Raw genomic sequence first — 16384 nt, 5'->3', positions numbered from 1 at the left:
ATGGACAAAAAAGGGAACTGAGCAAGAGAGGTATTTCCATGATGCTGCCTTGCCCTCCTTCTTCAAGGCCCTTCTGCTGCTAGCTGGCTCCTCTCTGGGGGCAATAGATGGAAGCTTGCCTGCCTGTGGGGATCTCCTCTGGAAGGAAAACTAAAACTAAAACAAAACAACAAAAACACCACCCAGACCAAAGGGCTAATTCTGCCAGGAAGAACCCTATAAAAACGATGATCCACCCTGAGCCAGACCCATGAACGCAACTCAGTTCCTAAAGATTTGACATGAAACCTGGCTTCAAAGTCTCCCTCCTGGTTTGAAAACCTACTGGCAGCCCCTCCTTGCGTGCACCACCCAGCCTTTCTGAGCCCCAGTCTCTCCATCCAGAAAACAATGAGTTTTCCTGTTAGGGATGTTGACTCATTTTAAGTGTACCCATCTTCTGGTCAACTTAACTGAGGGTTCACATGTGTATGCCCAGTCCCTGCCTCTCCGTGGATTGTGAGCTTCCTGAGGACAGAGCCCTGGCTTCCACATCCCCCAGTAACCAGGATGCTTAGCCTAGGAGAGGAACAGGAAGCACTGTGATAATAATGAAGACACAGGTCTTGCACACAGACACATACACACACACACAGAGAGAGAGAGGCAACTGTCAGTGTAGACAACAACAAACTGTTATTTCCACTCAGCAACTAGTTTGTATTAAAAAAAAAAAAAAAACAAGTATCCAGTGGGGCCTATGGTCAGGTGGCTCTTCTGGGATCAATCCCAGCATTCCATTCATGCACCTTAATTCAAGCCACCTTGCTCCAGTGTTTCAGTTCAGCCCAGACTCTAGTCTTTATCAAGGTCCTGAGAGTCAAGGGTCCTTCCCAGGACTTAGGAAATCCTGCCTTCTGCTCTAGAAGCCTCAGAGAGAATAGAGAAGTCTGCGAGAAGAAGCGATATTCACTTAAAGCTTAGGGAAAAGAAATCCCATTTTCAAATAAACCTTTTTTATATTAAAAAATTAATTTCTTTTTAAAAAATATTTGTGTGTGTGTATGTGTGTGTGTACCGCATGCGTGCAGGAACCCACAAAGGCTAGGGGCATGAGGTCCCATGGCACTGGAGTTACAGGCAGTTTTGAGTCGCCCAATGTGGGTTCTAAGAACTGAAGCTAGGCTCTCCGCAAGTCCATTAAGGCTCTTAGCCCTGAGCTTTTTCTCCAGCCCCAAAAACTTCCTAAACAAAAGCAAGTCCCAAACATTATTAGAAAAGCCTTTAATCCCAGCACTCAGGAGGCGGAGGCAGGTGGAAGAACGTGGTACGGAAGTGGGAAGCAAAGCTTCCATGAAACCAGATGAGTGCTTCCACTCACCATGACCGTCCTAGCAAAAAGCTGTAAACATTATTTCCCCCAAATTACCTCACAAAAGGGGTTTGCAAATATTATTTCCACCGAATTATCAGGCCAGGGAAACCTCGACCCCACTGGTCCTCCACACTGGCTAGATCTGCATCTGAGAGCTCCAGGCCCTCCCTGGACAGTGCTGGGCGCCTCAGAGGCCTGTGCGCCTGCGCACTCTGCCTAGAGGTCCGTGGTGTGGCGCGCATGCGCATGGCCAGAACACCGGAAGGTTCGCCGAGCCGGGAGGCTTGAGAACGGCTTGCGGGTGTCGGCCATCATGGCGTTTGCGCCTATGGGGCCTGAGACTTCGTTCTTCGACGCCCTGGATCGTCACAGGGCTTCCCTGTTGGCCATGGTGAAGAGTGGCACAGGGGAGACCCCTGCCGAGGCCACCCAAGTGGCCTCTAGGTACAGCAGCTCCTCAGGGCCATGGGAAGCCCCGGACGGTTCCTCATGGCGCCGAGGTGGCCGCTGTGAGGAGGATGTTGGAGGCCACGACAGAGGCCCGAAATCGGCCCTCCCTAGGACTCCCTGCCCTTAATCCGTATTCTGAACTCAAAAATCCTGGCGACCACTTCCCAAAACCCACCAGGTGTTTTCTAGAACGTTCCAGGCACATCCCTCTAGCCTAGTTCCTCAGTTTCTCAGCATCCTGTATAGACAGGGAGTTTGAGACATGATTTAGCTTTGTTTCATCTTTAAAATTTTGTTGTTTTTGGTTTTCGAAACAGGGTTTCTCTGTGTAGCCTAGGCTGTCCAGGACTCGCTTTATAGACCAGGGCTGGTCTATAAACTCGAACTCGGAAAAAAAAAAAAAAAAAAGTTTTTATGAAAACCGGTCATGGTGGCACATGCCTTGAATCCCAGCACTCAGGAGGCAGAGATTTCTGTGAATTTTGAGGTCAGCCTGGTTTTTAAAGTTGTTCCAGGACAGCCAGGACTGTTAGACAGAGAAACCCAGTGTTAAAAATTAATATATATATATTATATAAAATAATATATTATATATAATATATATTATATTTATAATATGTTATGTATTATAATATTAATACATATTAATATATTATCTTGATATATATTAATATACATTATATATTAATATATATTATAAAAATAATATATATATGTTTGGGGATTTGGGGTGAGGGATGAGAAGAGAGAGAGTGAAAAGGGTTTGCACTCTGAACTGCCGCTGGTTTCTCAGAAATAACAAGGACATTAACGCATTTTAAGTGATTTATAATAAGACACTTTTCTGTAAGGAGCAGATGAACATATTTTAAGTGGCTTATTTAAAAATCAACTACAGACACTCTCCTACCACCAATGATTATAGAACAGGCATTTCTGTGATGCACAGCTGTCCTTCCTTTTCTTTCTCATTTATTACTAATTTGCATCTTAAACACATTACTTTTATTTTAAACCCACACCAGCTACCCAAAACCCCGAAGGCATTTTTTTTTTTTTCCGAGACAGGGTTTTTCTGTGTAGCCTTAGCTGTCCTCAACTCACTTTGTCAACCAGGCTGGCCTCAAACTCGTGGAGAACCACCTGCCTCTGCCTCCCCGAGTGCTGGGAATGCGCCACCACTGTACCCAGCTGGGCAAACAAATTTTACAAGAGGATTTAGTTTGTGGGAGAATTTAGAAGAGAGAAAGGAGATGGCGAGAATTCTGTGAGGACAACAAAAAAGTGGTTTAACTTGATTATATGTTTCCAGTATTTTTCCCAAACTGTTCAAGCGTTGAAAAAAAAAATTAGTCATTAGTCTTTACTGTATTAGGAAATACTAAATGTTTAAAAATCTATTTTTCCCCCAGTGGAAACATCAAAAATTGTGTGGGTGTTAAAACTCAGCATTTTGCCCATCTCCCATGTTTAACTTGGTTTCCCTCCTTAGACAGTATGCTAATGTTACTTAAAATGACATTTTTTTTGAAGCTGATGGTTTGTGATATTAACAGCCAGCTGACAGAAAACTGGGTTTAGTCTTGATATTTTGTGGTAATGTGGCATGATTTTAAGTGGCCAAGTCAACCATTTAGTACAAAACTCACTATTTCTTTCCTGGTAGGGATTAAATTTTTTCCTTTTGAATCACTAAAATTTAAAAATGTTTAATTTTTAAGGCATAAGATCAGTTAGGGCAATATGTTACAAGAAGATGTGTGTGTGTGTGTGTGTGTGTGTGTGTGTGTGTGTGTGTGTGTGTCTATGTTAAGGTTTATACAGTGCATTCTTGAGAAGGAAGTTCAAAGCTAGTCTTACATCATCCTCAGTTAAAACATTTAACAGTAGTATTTTAAGCCAAGTCTGTATTCAAGTTCAGCGACATCGAAGTAAGTTAATGTGAGCAAATAAAAAATGCATTTGTAAGTTATATTACCTTGTCATTAATGGAAAAGGGTTGATTTGAAAGACAAATTTCCAGGTAAATTTAATGTCTTTGTAAGTACCCACTGTGGGCCGTTGTTTGAGAGCATGCTGAGGTCAGAATGTAGTAGGAGAGATGGTTACTGACATGTGTTTCCAAGGCTTAAAAAACACAAACAGAGGGGAGTTGTTGTGGCCAACACCGAGACAAAAGCAGGATTGTGGGTTTGAGGCCATCCTGAACTTCATGGTGAGTTCCAGGCTAGCCTCAGCTACCTTGTGAGACCTTGTCTCCAAAAACAAGAGGAAACAAAAACAAAAATCTAATGAAATAAAGAAGTTGTGCCTGGTGGTGGTGGCGCATGCAATTTAATCCCAGCACTAGGGAAGCAGGGACAGGCAGATCTCTGAGTTCAAGACCAGCCTGGTCTACAGAGTGAGTTCTAGGATGGCCAGTGCTACGCAGAGAAACCCTGTTATTGTAGGTGGTGGTGGTGGTGGGAGCTGTCTTTGTTTTGATCTGGGAATATTACATGCTATTAAATTGAATCATGGTGTGTTTATTGTTTCAGTTCTAAGGTCCTTACAGCTATAGAAAATATTATCCAAGACATAATCAAAAGCTTGGCAAGAAATGAAGTACCTGCCTTCACCATAGACAACAGATCAAGCTGGGAAAATATAATGTGGGCATTTTGTAATTTTATTTCTACATTTTAAAAAGGTTTTGTGTGCGTGCGTGCGTGCGTGCGTGTGTGTGTGTGTGTGTACCTGGAAGTGCATGGGCATGTGGGTGCCACTGGAAAGAGAAAGGGTGTCAGATCCCCTGGAGCTGGAATTACAGGCATTTGGGAAGCCACGTGGTGTAGGTGCTAGGAACTGAACTTCAGTCCTCTGTAAGAACAGCAAGCACTCTTAATTGCCCAGCCAGCTCTCCAGCCCCTGAAGTTTTATTTGAGACAGGGCTCACTATAGTACCCAGCTTGCCTAGAACTCACAAGATAGACCAGGTTGGCCTTAAATTCACAAAAATCTGCTTGCCTCTGCTTCCCTAGTGCTGGAATTAAAGGCGTGTGCCACCATGCCTGGCCCCTGCAGTTTTATTTTAAGATGAACTACCTATGTTGTTATTTCAATTTGTTTGAATTAGTGTTATAGTCGCACGTTATTCTTTTTTTTTTTTTTTACATTCTTTTTATCTTCTTTGCTTACCTCCATAAACATTAGCAAATTTACAAAATCCATGCCCCACAGGAGGGCTGTATAAACTAGAAGTCAGTGTGAAAGATAAGGCAAAGACAAGCAGGCTGGTGACTAGAACTGCACTGTTCAAAGTCTGTTTGCCCTTGCTCAAAACAGCCACACTGGGGAAACCACCTGGGGTGAGCTTGTCCTCTGCTCAGGCAGCTGCAGCCAGTGATGACACGTGACAGTGTGAGCATCCTGAACTCGGGACCCCCTGCCTACCACTGCTTGGTCCGGGAGTTTTATCCAAATTCTCCAGCCTAGCTTTGTCTTTCTCTAGCCTGTATAGCCTTCTCTACCAAATGACAAATGCCTCTCAGGCTTTGTAAAAGTTACAGAAATAGAGGGATGGGGTAGGGAGACCCTTCGTAAATATTCTTTTAAGATCAGTATAATTAGCATTAACCGTACACCTAGACAATGTTTTTGAAAGATGGATTTTACGTAGCTTCAAAGCAGCTGCCGTGGGAATGTTTGCCTGGTGCCTTCTGCCACCTTTAGGAGAGCCTGGGAGGTTCAGTTTAGTAAATTGATGTCAGCAGTTCACATGATGTCACTGTGGGTAAATTGAAATAAAATATTTCTAAAATATTATTAAATTTAGCCAAATTATTAACTGAGGATGAATAATGGCAAAATGAGTAAAATACATAATGGTAAAGTATGTATAAGTACTTAACACACTGTCTCCCCAACAAACAACTACACACACACACTCCATACTGAAAGATGTTTAGTGTGCCTAAACTTTAGCTAATCTAGAAACTACCTGCAACCACTTAAACCCAAGGGTGTTCCTGAGCTCCAACGCCTACACAGGGAGGAAATGTGGGAGATGGCCGGGTGGTTGAAGAGCTTGCTGTCCGCACAAGCGGGAGCAGCTTTGTTAGGCTACCCAGCGCCCCTATAAAAGCAAACTCTAGCATATGCCTGTAATCCCAGGGCTGGGGAGGTGGAGACAGGCGTCTCCTGGGGCTCAGCGACCACCCAGTCTGCGGTAACTGGTGAGCTTCAGGACAAGGAGACAGAGATTGTCTCATAAAACAAGATGGGTGGTGCCTGCAGAGCAATCGTCAGGGTCGGCCTCTGGCCTCTGCACATGTGCACATGATATGCAGAAGGTCACACCGAGTGTGTGTTCCGATACGCAGGAATTAAGCCCTTCTCATTTTGTTCCTTTGATTTGAATAAAACTACAGGTTTGAAGATTCTGTTGGCCTTCAGATGATCCCTCAGTGTACCACAAAAAAAGTTAAAAGTGATTCACTAAAATCAGTTAAAAAATTTGGTAAGTAGCCCGGCATGGTGGCGCATGCCTTTAATCGTAGCCTTCAGGAGGTAGAGGTGGGCGGATCTCTGTGAGTTTAAGGCCAGCCTGGTCTACAAAGTGAGTCTAGGACAGCCAGGGCTTGTTGCACAGAGAAATCCTGTCTTGAAAAACCAAAATAAATAAATTATTAAATTAATCTTTCATGGAATTGAGTAATCAAGAATAAATGAGTTATTTCTAAAATTTAGCTGTTCCTAATTGGATGGCTTTGAGCATCCTGACCTGAAAATAAATTTCTAGAGCCTGTCATTGTTAGTAACATGTGAGCATGCTGCCACTCAAAGTAAGCCTGACGTTCTAGGCCCATGTTCAGGAGGACATGAGTCTGGTTTGCTACCCAGAAAGCGCTTGATTTTACCTGATTCATTGGACAATTAATCTTCACCTAAACTTTTCTTTTAGAAAGATAATTTGTAAAGCATTAAAGACAATGGAGACAGTTAAAATTATTTTTGATAACAGTACCTTTCAAGTTAGTAAAGACACAGAGAGAAGTAAATTGTTCTTTATGTCTTATTTTTCAGCTCTAATTCTGAAAATATTGTCCATGATTTATAAATTAATACAGAGCAACACTTATGCGACCAAGAGGTAAATAAATATATTGTTCTTGCAAATTCATCTTCAAAAAAATGCAGTGTGAGATTTAGTGAAATTAACTTTTCTAGTTTTAAATTTACTGTGTATGGGTGTTTTTTCCTGCATGTCTGTCTGTGTACCACATGCATTCCTGGTGTCTGCAGAAGCCAGAAAATGGTGTTAGTTCCCTTGTGAGCCACCATGTGGGAGCTGGGGATTGAACCCAGGTTCTCTGGGAAAGCAGCCAATGCTCTTAACCACTGAGCCATCCAGCCAGCCCCCACTAACTTTTCAAATATGCTGTAAAAAGCCACGAAGCCTGGACCCCAGGGAGTAAGTAGCTCTCCTTGCATGCTGTGTTTCTTGCAGTAATAGCTCTCCACATAGTGCTCTACATATGGCTTCTTCACAATGTCGACCTTGCATTTTCCTAGAGACATATACTACACTGACAGCCAGCTCTTTGGGAACCAGGCTACAGTGGACAACATTATAGATGACATTTCCTGTATGCTGAAAGTGCCCAGGAGGAGCCTGCATGTGGTGAGGACTCTGAGTACAAAGCACTGCCACAAAACAAAATGGTAGCTACCCTTTGTCGCAGACAGAGTCTTGCAGAGGCAGGCAGGCCAGCCAGAGCCGCACAGTGAAATCTTGTCTGGGGGAAGAAGTGTCTCTGTCCTTTTTACATGTCATTTGATACTACATTTTCTCACCACAACCTTAATCTGTTTCCAGTGTGCTCCTTTAGTCGAATAGACCAAAACTGGGGCCTTATTAAATATTTTTATTTTCTAAATACATAAATGTTTTCTCCTTCATTTCTACCTAGATTCTCATCTAAGCTAAAACACAAATATCTTGAAACCAGGAGTGGTGGTGCATACCTGTAATTTCAGCACTCATGGGGGCAGAGGCAGGTGCATCTCTGTGAGTTCAAGGCCAGCCTGGTCTACAAAGTGAGTCCAGGACAGCCAAGGCCACACAGAGAAACTCTGTCTGAAAAAAAAAAAAAAAAAAAACAATAAACAAATAAAAATAGATAAATAAATAAATACAAACATTGTAACAGGTAAGCCTGAGGAGAAGCTTGTTGCAGCAAATCCATTAGTGGGATGGTTTCAAATGTGTTATTTTTCTTTCCAGCTATCCACATCCAAGGGACTGATTGCTGGCAACCTGAGATACACGGAGGACGATGGTACCCCAGTGCAGTGCGCCTGTACTACCGTGGTGAGCATTCTTCCTCTTCACCTGCTCAGCGCTGCTTAGCCCTCCATTTTGAACTGGCTCTCCTCCTCATTTTACTGTGTAATTTCACGATAAGGTAAAAAAAACATTATTATCATGTGAATGCAAACATGGTATGTGCGTGGGTGCCACGGCGCAAGTGCGGAGGTCAGAGGACCCCTTTCAAAAATTGTTCTCTCCTTCCACTGTGGCTCCTGGGATCCAACTCGGGCCATCAGGCAAGTACCACTGAGCCGTCTTGCTTGCCCCAGAGACATTAAAATAAAACCGATGAATGAACAGGCGTGTGCTTTATGGGAGTTCTGCATTAAGCACAGAGTCTTCTTATGCGGATTGTCATATTGAAATAAATAGACTCACTCTCTCTTTTGAAATATGCCGCTCTTTTCAAGTAGCCTGTGGCACGGCCTTTTTGGCACGGCTATTTACAGAATCTGTGTGACCCTGAAGTGAACACATTTCCTCCCTGAGCCCTTGCCGATACATCGCACTAAAGCAGCAGTGTGGATGTGGGACGCTCCAACAGGGCAGGGTGGAGCAATGCTGCTGAGGCCTGAACCACGACCCTCTCCTCCGGCTTGTCTGCTTAAACCAGACAACTCGAGATACGTGGAGAAAGACGGTACCCAAGGAGAAGCGCAAAGCTTCCGCAACCATCCCAGACTGAGATGCCAGGACCATGTGCCTGCTCTTATGAGGGCTGGGCTGATTCTCCCCGAGTAACAGTCTCTAGACTACCCACCAAAGAAGACCGAAACCATGGATTGTTGGCATGAATTATAAGTATAGCTACTCCTACCTTTTATGTTTTTTGACTTACAAACTGTTTTTTTTTTTTTTTTTTTTTAACTTAGGCTACTGCTGTGCCGTCTAACATCGAAGGAATGCAGAGTATCCTTTAGTGGTAAAACTGTTTAAACCGGCATGTTTCTTCAGTGAGCTCTGCCTTCCTGCTGGGTAACAATTTAGGCTACAGAGACAAACAGCTGCAGACCCCTTGTCAGGGCTCCCAACAGCTCACTGTAGAGTAAGGGCAGGCGTCTGTACACCTGGGTGAATATAGATCCCAGAGGGCAAAAAGAAAACCTTTTCCCTGCTGTGGCCCTTGAGCCGGGGTGTGCAGTGTTGTGATGTAGTGGGGTCTAAGCTCGGGTGCGGTGCTGATGGTTTCCCAGCCTTAGCGCCACAGATCTGATCACAGATGCGAAGTTTCTGTTAATAGTAGAGAAGGATGCAACATTTCAACGACTCCTGGATGACAACTTCTGCAGCAGGATGTCCCCGTGCATCATGGTCACGGTAGGATATCTGCCTCGCTTCACCACCGTGGTGCCTGGAAAAAGGGTCCAACAACATCTGTGCATCATGTCCCTGTCCAATACAATGCATCACCTAGCATCACAGAGCAGAAGTGCCCAAGGTGCCTACTTCAATGTCCTCAAACCCAACTCAGGTTCAGACTACAGTCTTTATTCTTAAACACCGGCAGTTTTCCAAAACAGGCTCTGCTTTCATGCTCCTGTGTCTCCCTCACACGGTTCCTGCTGCAGTGGGTTCCTCCAGGGCTGTGGGGAGCCGACAGGATCTCTGCCTGCTCTCCTTCACTCGCGCCTGTATCCCAGGTGATTCATTGGTTCAGTCTAAAGGAGCTTGCTCTTTCCAAACATACATGTGCAAGAATAGTCAAGACTCCAGCAGAAAGACAGGGTAGCTCAGCAAAAGGCAGTATCTCAGCCAGTGACAGAGCTAGCCCAGACATGCAGCAGGCAGCATGACTGAAACAGCATGTCTGCTTCTCAAGGTTCTCCAGCCTGGGGTCATGGTCAATGTGTTAGCAGATTCTGTCTGCTAAGGGTCCACTTCCTGGTCTCTAAGAAGCTGTCTTCTCATTGAGTGTTCACATGGCTAGACAATGTAAGAGACGGAGACAGGGAGAAAGCCTTTCCCTTACATAAGAGCTTCCACCCAGTCAGGGGATCCCAAAGCCCTATCTCCTGACTCATCACATTGAAGGGTAGGGGTCTGACATGAGTTTAGGAGGGACAGAAGTATTAGTCCATTGTGGGCAGTTAGATCTCTTCCCAGCCTGCCTTTACATAGCTGTAGAAAACCTGCTCCTTGGAGAAGAAAGCTGTTTACAGTGCTCTAGTTTGTTAGGTTGACCAGAAGTGCAGCCTCAGCAGAGCAAGGAGAGTCTATGAGGAGGTGTCAGACAGCTAGTAGAGCCTTGCAAGGCCTGGCCGGTCCCCTAGCATCCTGAGCAAAAAGATAGTCTCACAGAAGGCTTTGCACGCTCCGGGCTATGTGGCCGCCTGTGGGTCAGATGGCAGCCGTGAGAGTCAGGTGGCTTCTTGGGAGGTTCAGGCTTATCTCAGTATGAGGATGCAAGAGGGTGACTGAGGGGGAGGACTGAATGGAGGGCATTTCAGAAGGAGTAGGTGACTGCTGCTTCTGAGGAGAGAGTCTACATGGGTCTGATCTTTGGCACCTTGTTGTCATGCCACAGGACAGACAAAAGCAGTCTTTATGGGAGAAGTTTCAAGTGTGGTTTTGGCATGGACACTTGGGGTGACAAAAGGAAATCCTAGTGATATCTGCTTAGGTGAAAGAGCCAAGAAGCAATAGAGAATGTGGACAATTGCCAAGTATCTGGTTGATCTTTCCTTGGATCATTTGGGTCCCAGTGTTTGAACTCAGGTCATCAGGTTTTACCTGCTTAGCCATCTCACTGCCATCTCACTGACCCTCCCTTTGCCATTTTAAATAACACCACAGTGAGCACCTTTAGGTACGAGGGCCTTTATTATTTCTGTTCCTAATGAAATGTTTCCTTGGGATGGGGTCCTCAAACATGCATACCCAAAGCAAAAGTGGGAGCATGTGGCGCCTTCTCCTTGTTGCACACTGCACATTTTCCTCACTATCATCACCTGACACCCCACCCGGAAGTCAAGTTGGGGTCTTACTTGTCAGTATTGATGAAATATGGTTCCTCTTCTGAGATCACAATGCCTGATTCTGTCTGCTTTCAGGGAAAGGGTGTTCCAGATCTGAACACAAGGCTCTTGGTGAAGAAGCTATGGGACACATTTCATATTCCTATTTTCACACTGGTAGATGCTGATCCACATGGTAATCTCTCCTGGGCTACTTGGGACAACAGTGGTGACTAAGTCATGCTTGTGATTGTATTGCTGCTCTTAGAACATTTGCGTACTATATTGTACCGGCCAAGGGGATAGCTTGGTGGTAGCACACTTTCCTAGTATGCAAGTTCAATCTAAGTTCAATCCTAGGTTCAATCTCCGGTGTGGTAATCAGTAAGTAAATAAGTTTAAGGGACTAGTAATACAGACAGGTTAAAGGCTGTAATCATTTGAGGCAATGTTTACCGTATGAAACTGAGAACATATTTTTTCATTGGTAATGTTCACAGAAATAAAAATTTTAGATGTTTTTAGCAATTTGAGAGTGCAGATTCTATAGCTGTGATCTGAATCTAATCTTAAAGCTCGCTCTCAACAGGCATCGAGATAATGTGCATCTATAAGTATGGATCCATGGTGAGTACAGAAAGCACATCTGCCCTTCTGCACACCAAACACACTTACATTCATCGGGGTGGTTTACCTCCTAGTAAGCCAAGGCTCTCCAGATATCCTAGGGGAAATGGTGATCTCTTCAAGAGCCAACCTGAGCTTCAGTGGTGTAGGCCCAGCTCACAGCATCAAACAGCTTACCCACAGGTAACAGAGGGACAAGTTATGTGCAAGACGAATAACCATCTGCCGGTTCTGCTCCCAAAGAGCATCAGATGGACCATAAATGTCATGGGCAGGTTCCAGTTTTGACTTCTCCACTGTGGATGCTACAGTGAGAAAAGGGAAGACATCATCAAGCCCACACTGGAGCCCACAGTCACCAAATTCACCACCTCTTGAAAACATGTAGAGTTACAAATCCTGGTTCCCTCCGAACCTGCTGAGCCTGCATCTTCAAATGAACTTGTAGCCCAGCCAACTTCATAGCAGAAGTGTGGCAGAGCAGAGAGGGAAGAAGTGAGTGCAGGCCAGAGAAATTAAGAAAGAAATGGTCCAGAGCACCTCATCCTGCTGTCAGAACAGAAAGCCAGTGCCCTCATCAGCTCACCTGACACAGCTCTGCTCTATTTCAGTCCATGTCTTTCGAAGCCCACAATCTCACCGTCCCAACAATCAGATGGCTTGGTCTCCTCCCTTCTGATATTAAAAGGTAAGATGATTCATTGCTGTGTATGATATGCCTGATGTTGCTAGAAAAAGCACTGGCTGTCTACAATTATGAATTCAGTTTCTTGGGGTTTCTGTTATTTAAACAGTTAATGAAGGCCAGGCATGGTGGTACATGCCTTTAATCCCAGCACTTGGGAGACAAAGACAGGCAAGTCTCTATGAGTTCAAGGCCAGTCTTGTCTGCATGGTGAATTCGAGAACAGCCAGAGCTACTAAAAAAGGCCCTGTCTCAAAAAAAAAAACAGAACAAAACAAAACAAAACTTAATGAATTTAGTTAATTTCACTTTCAGCCAGCTACAATTATTTTTACAACTATGGTCAAAACCTTGTACACTCTTTTTTTTTTTTTTTTTTTTTTAAGGAATAATGCATAGAGAGGCATGGTAACATACTTATAATCCTAAGCTCAGGGGACTGAATTGGGGGCCAGCCTGAGCTCCAGAGTGAGACCCTGTCTCATAAACACAGATATCAAGTGTGAGGCTTGGAATGGAATTAAATCACAGTCCTGATCTCAAGCATCCCAGCTTCGTACAGTGATCACGTCTTAGTGTCAGAGTTTGGGAACTTCCGCCACTTAAAGTTGAGGGTCATCCGAGGAACGGCAGTCCTGGTGGCTGGTGATTTTCTGCCTATAGCCGTGACCTTTCCCCAAAAACATCAAGGTCTTCAACTGTTTCTTTGTCCCCTGGTTTTTGTGTACAACACAGTGTGATTGATTATAATTTTTATTATTATTATTGTTATTTTTTACCAGTAAGTACTTTTCCTCATGGAAACAGCTCTTACTTCTGAATTTCAGCTCTTCCTGGGCCAGCATTTGTTTAGGCTATCCCTCACAGCTGCTCTGCCAAGACTGTTGGTCCTATGGAAATTAAACCTTTACCTGAATCTTTATGTAGTCTCTGAGGATTCCCAGAGTCTTGGTGGGTCAAAGTGTGTGTGTCCAGTTTTGAGGCTTCCTCTGCCTTCAATAGGTTTGTTGATTTAGTCTCGCTGGAGAGTGAGCCACCTGACCCTCACCATGGGGATACACTGCTTTCCAAATACTTTAAAAATATGTATTTAATTATGTGCAGGTCCTGGGGGTGTGTATGTGAATGCAGGTACTCATAGAGGCCTAAAGCCTTGGAACCCCCAAAGTTAGAGTTACAGGCAGTTATGAGCTACTCAACACAGATGCTATAATCAAACTTGAGTCCTTTGCAAGAATAGCATACACTCTTAATCACTGAGCCATCCCATCCCACCAGCCCTTAAGCAACCTCTTGCTGTTCTTCTTTCCCAGTGAGAGGAACCTGAGTATGTGTGGTATTTCCTGAGGGAGTGGGCTGTCTTTGTAGATGCTTATTTCCTGAACATGGAGACCATAAAGCTACAGAGCATGAAGGAAACATTCCCCTTGGAGTGCTGAATGTTTCCATCAAAGGAAGAAACAGAGTTCCAACCAGTGCAGTGTGCTTATCATGGCCACCATCCCTTGGAGTGACCAATTTGCATGAAGGCCATTTCAAAAACAGATTTGGGACATGTGGCCCAGTGACTTTTAAGGCAGAGGTCTTGGAGGAACTCCAGCGGCAGCTTATAAACCCTCCAGTGCCCTCAGAGCTACTCCAGTTAGATACGTGATCAAAGGAAAGAGGCCGCAAAGAGCAGCATTAGGCTCCCTTCCATCAGCCAGACAGGAACTGCCACTGGCAAGGGCTTCTAATTGTGGGGAAACTGAGGAAGGCTGAAATTAGAGCCTACCTGGAAACCTCAGACTCGGAGCTTCAAAAGCAGGATTATGCTGTAAACCATGATCGCTCTACTGTTTTCAGCCTCTAAACCAGGTAAGTGGGCTTCCTGCATAAGAAGATAATAGACATGTGTCCTCCATGCCGAGATTCTAGTGCTCAGTGGGCTGCCACTTCCTGACTTCTGAGTGTCAGCCGCTAGCCACTCCTGCCAGAGCTCAGGGCTACAGGAACAGAAAAGTCTGGCTCATCCAAAGTCTGGCTCATACACAGGCTTGGCTCAGTGTATCTGACATTCAGTGCTTTTGTTCAATAGCTGGTGTCTGCCTATCTGTTGTCATCTCACAAAGGTGAGAGAGGGAGAAAGGAATGAATCTGTTTCTCTGATAACACAAATTCTAGGTTGAACTTGGAAACTCCCTGGTTTATGTCACAAAGCCCCCAGATGCTGGGCTTAAGAGGGAGCAACGGACTGATTTTTCTCATTTGTTTTCCTTAGTTTGTTGATATAACATCATAAATGCAGGAAAAGCAGATGTGTTACAGGAACACCCTTTTTTCACTGATCACTCCAATCCAATTTTTCTAGGTTAAATATACCTAAGAAGAGTTTGATCCCACTGACAAAGTGTGACCAGATGAAACTGGACAGTATCCTGAGGAGGCCTTACATTACCTACCAGCCCTTCTGGAGAAAAGAGGTAGGTGGTGTGTTTTATAAAATGCAAATGTCGTGTGCTTTTTCTCTTTTCACTGTAGTGGTAGCCGTTCACATGATACTTTCAGCACATCCTTGAACTTCTGTTTTGTTTTTTATCACTGTCACTGATTTTTAATTAATATTCTCAGTTAGTGTACAAGATAACTGGTTTATTATGGCATTTCATGCATATACATCATGGTACTCAGCTCATCTTCCCCCGCACACACACACCTCTGCAGGTCATGCCTGAAGACAGGTCCAATTTTTCTCCCAACATGGTCCCCCTTCTGCTTTCACACATACTTACATGTTAAACCTAGAGTCCATGTGTAAGAAGAGACTTACAGCCTTTGCTTTTCCCTCCTCCATCACCTGCTTTTGTTCCCCTGTTAAAGCCTCCCCAACATATCACTTCTTCTATATTGATGCCCTACATGCATATATTTAACTCTAGACTCTGTACATGAAAGGAAATGTGCACTATTTGCCCTTCTGAATCTGACTTATTTTCTTGAAGTTCTATGTGACCAACAAACTGATACCAGCGTAGTTTGACAATAATAGTTTGTTGAAATTACATTACATGAATAGCTCTAATGAAGGAGATCAGCAGATAAGGTGTCTGTCCTTCACAGTTATGTCACTTTATCAGTGATGGAGTAATGCTGTAACAGTTTATGGGTAAGAAAAGAATCAAAAGGCTGAAGAGATGGTTCAGAGGTTAAGAGCACTGCGTGCTCTTTCAGAGGTCCTGAGTTCAATTCCTATCAACCATATGGTGGCTCACAACCATCTATAATATGATCTGATGCCCTCTTCTGGCATGCAGGTATACATGCAGATAGGGTACTCATATATATTAAATAAATTAATTAAAAATAAAATAAAAAGCCACACAATAAAGTTGCTGACTTTATAAGAAATAAAGAACAGAAAAAAAAAAAAACCTCATAAAAGTCACAGAACAAAAGCACTGTAGTCATGAGGCCCACACCTTACCATCTTGACCAATAGCCACTCTAGGTGCTCTAGTGGGTCTGAAGATGTCTAGCCTTCAATTCCCGAGACATACTGGTAACACTGTGGTTCCTTATGGCAGATGGAAATGATGGCAGACTCTAAGATGAAGGCAGAGATCCAAGCCTTGACCTGCCTGTCCTCAGACTATCTTTCCAGAGTGTACCTACCCAACAAGCTGAGGTTTGGAGGATGGATATAAAATCACAGCTGAGTACATGTACCACCAAGAGAATTCCAACAGCTTGTTTGAACTGCAAACACTGGGCGAAGAAGTATCTAGTCTTAATTCTGCAATGGTAAAAAATAATTTTACATTAATATATTTTGTCAAAGCAAACTTCATAGTGCTCTTTAGAAGGTTTGATCTTCTGTAAAGACAGATTCTTAATCTATGTTCTAGAGTGATTATAAAATAATTTGTTAAATTTTAAATTTTTATTAGAAAAACTGTTGCACATCATAAAAGTCTATCAAAATA

The 16384-nt window shown here is 43.8% G+C and overlaps 1 protein-coding gene across 2 annotated transcripts; it reads left to right on the top strand.

The window, feature by feature from the left end:
- The first annotated feature begins 1667 nt into the window (after positions 1-1667).
- Spo11 (SPO11 initiator of meiotic double stranded breaks) lies at positions 1668-16105 on the top strand. Of its 2 annotated transcripts, XM_055596257.1 has the most exons (13): positions 1668-1798; positions 4342-4455; positions 6214-6302; positions 6869-6935; positions 7358-7466; positions 8070-8156; positions 9029-9065; positions 9364-9473; positions 11207-11306; positions 11700-11737; positions 12349-12425; positions 14773-14884; positions 15986-16105. In XM_055596257.1, the coding sequence occupies exons 1-13, from the start codon at positions 1668-1670 to the stop codon at positions 16103-16105; spliced, it is 1191 nt and encodes a 396-aa protein (XP_055452232.1). The 2 variants fall into 2 exon arrangements, with proteins under 2 accessions (XP_055452232.1, XP_055452233.1); XM_055596258.1 differs by lacking the exon at positions 4342-4455.
- Positions 16106-16384: the final 279 nt, after the last annotated feature.

This window comes from Psammomys obesus, unplaced genomic scaffold (assembly GCF_907164565.1).
Source record: "Psammomys obesus unplaced genomic scaffold, mPsaObe1.curated_primary_1811, whole genome shotgun sequence".
NCBI lineage: Eukaryota > Metazoa > Chordata > Mammalia > Rodentia > Muridae > Psammomys > Psammomys obesus.
The sequence above is the reverse complement of the archived record's forward strand: the minus strand, read 5'-3'. Positions and strand labels throughout refer to the sequence as shown.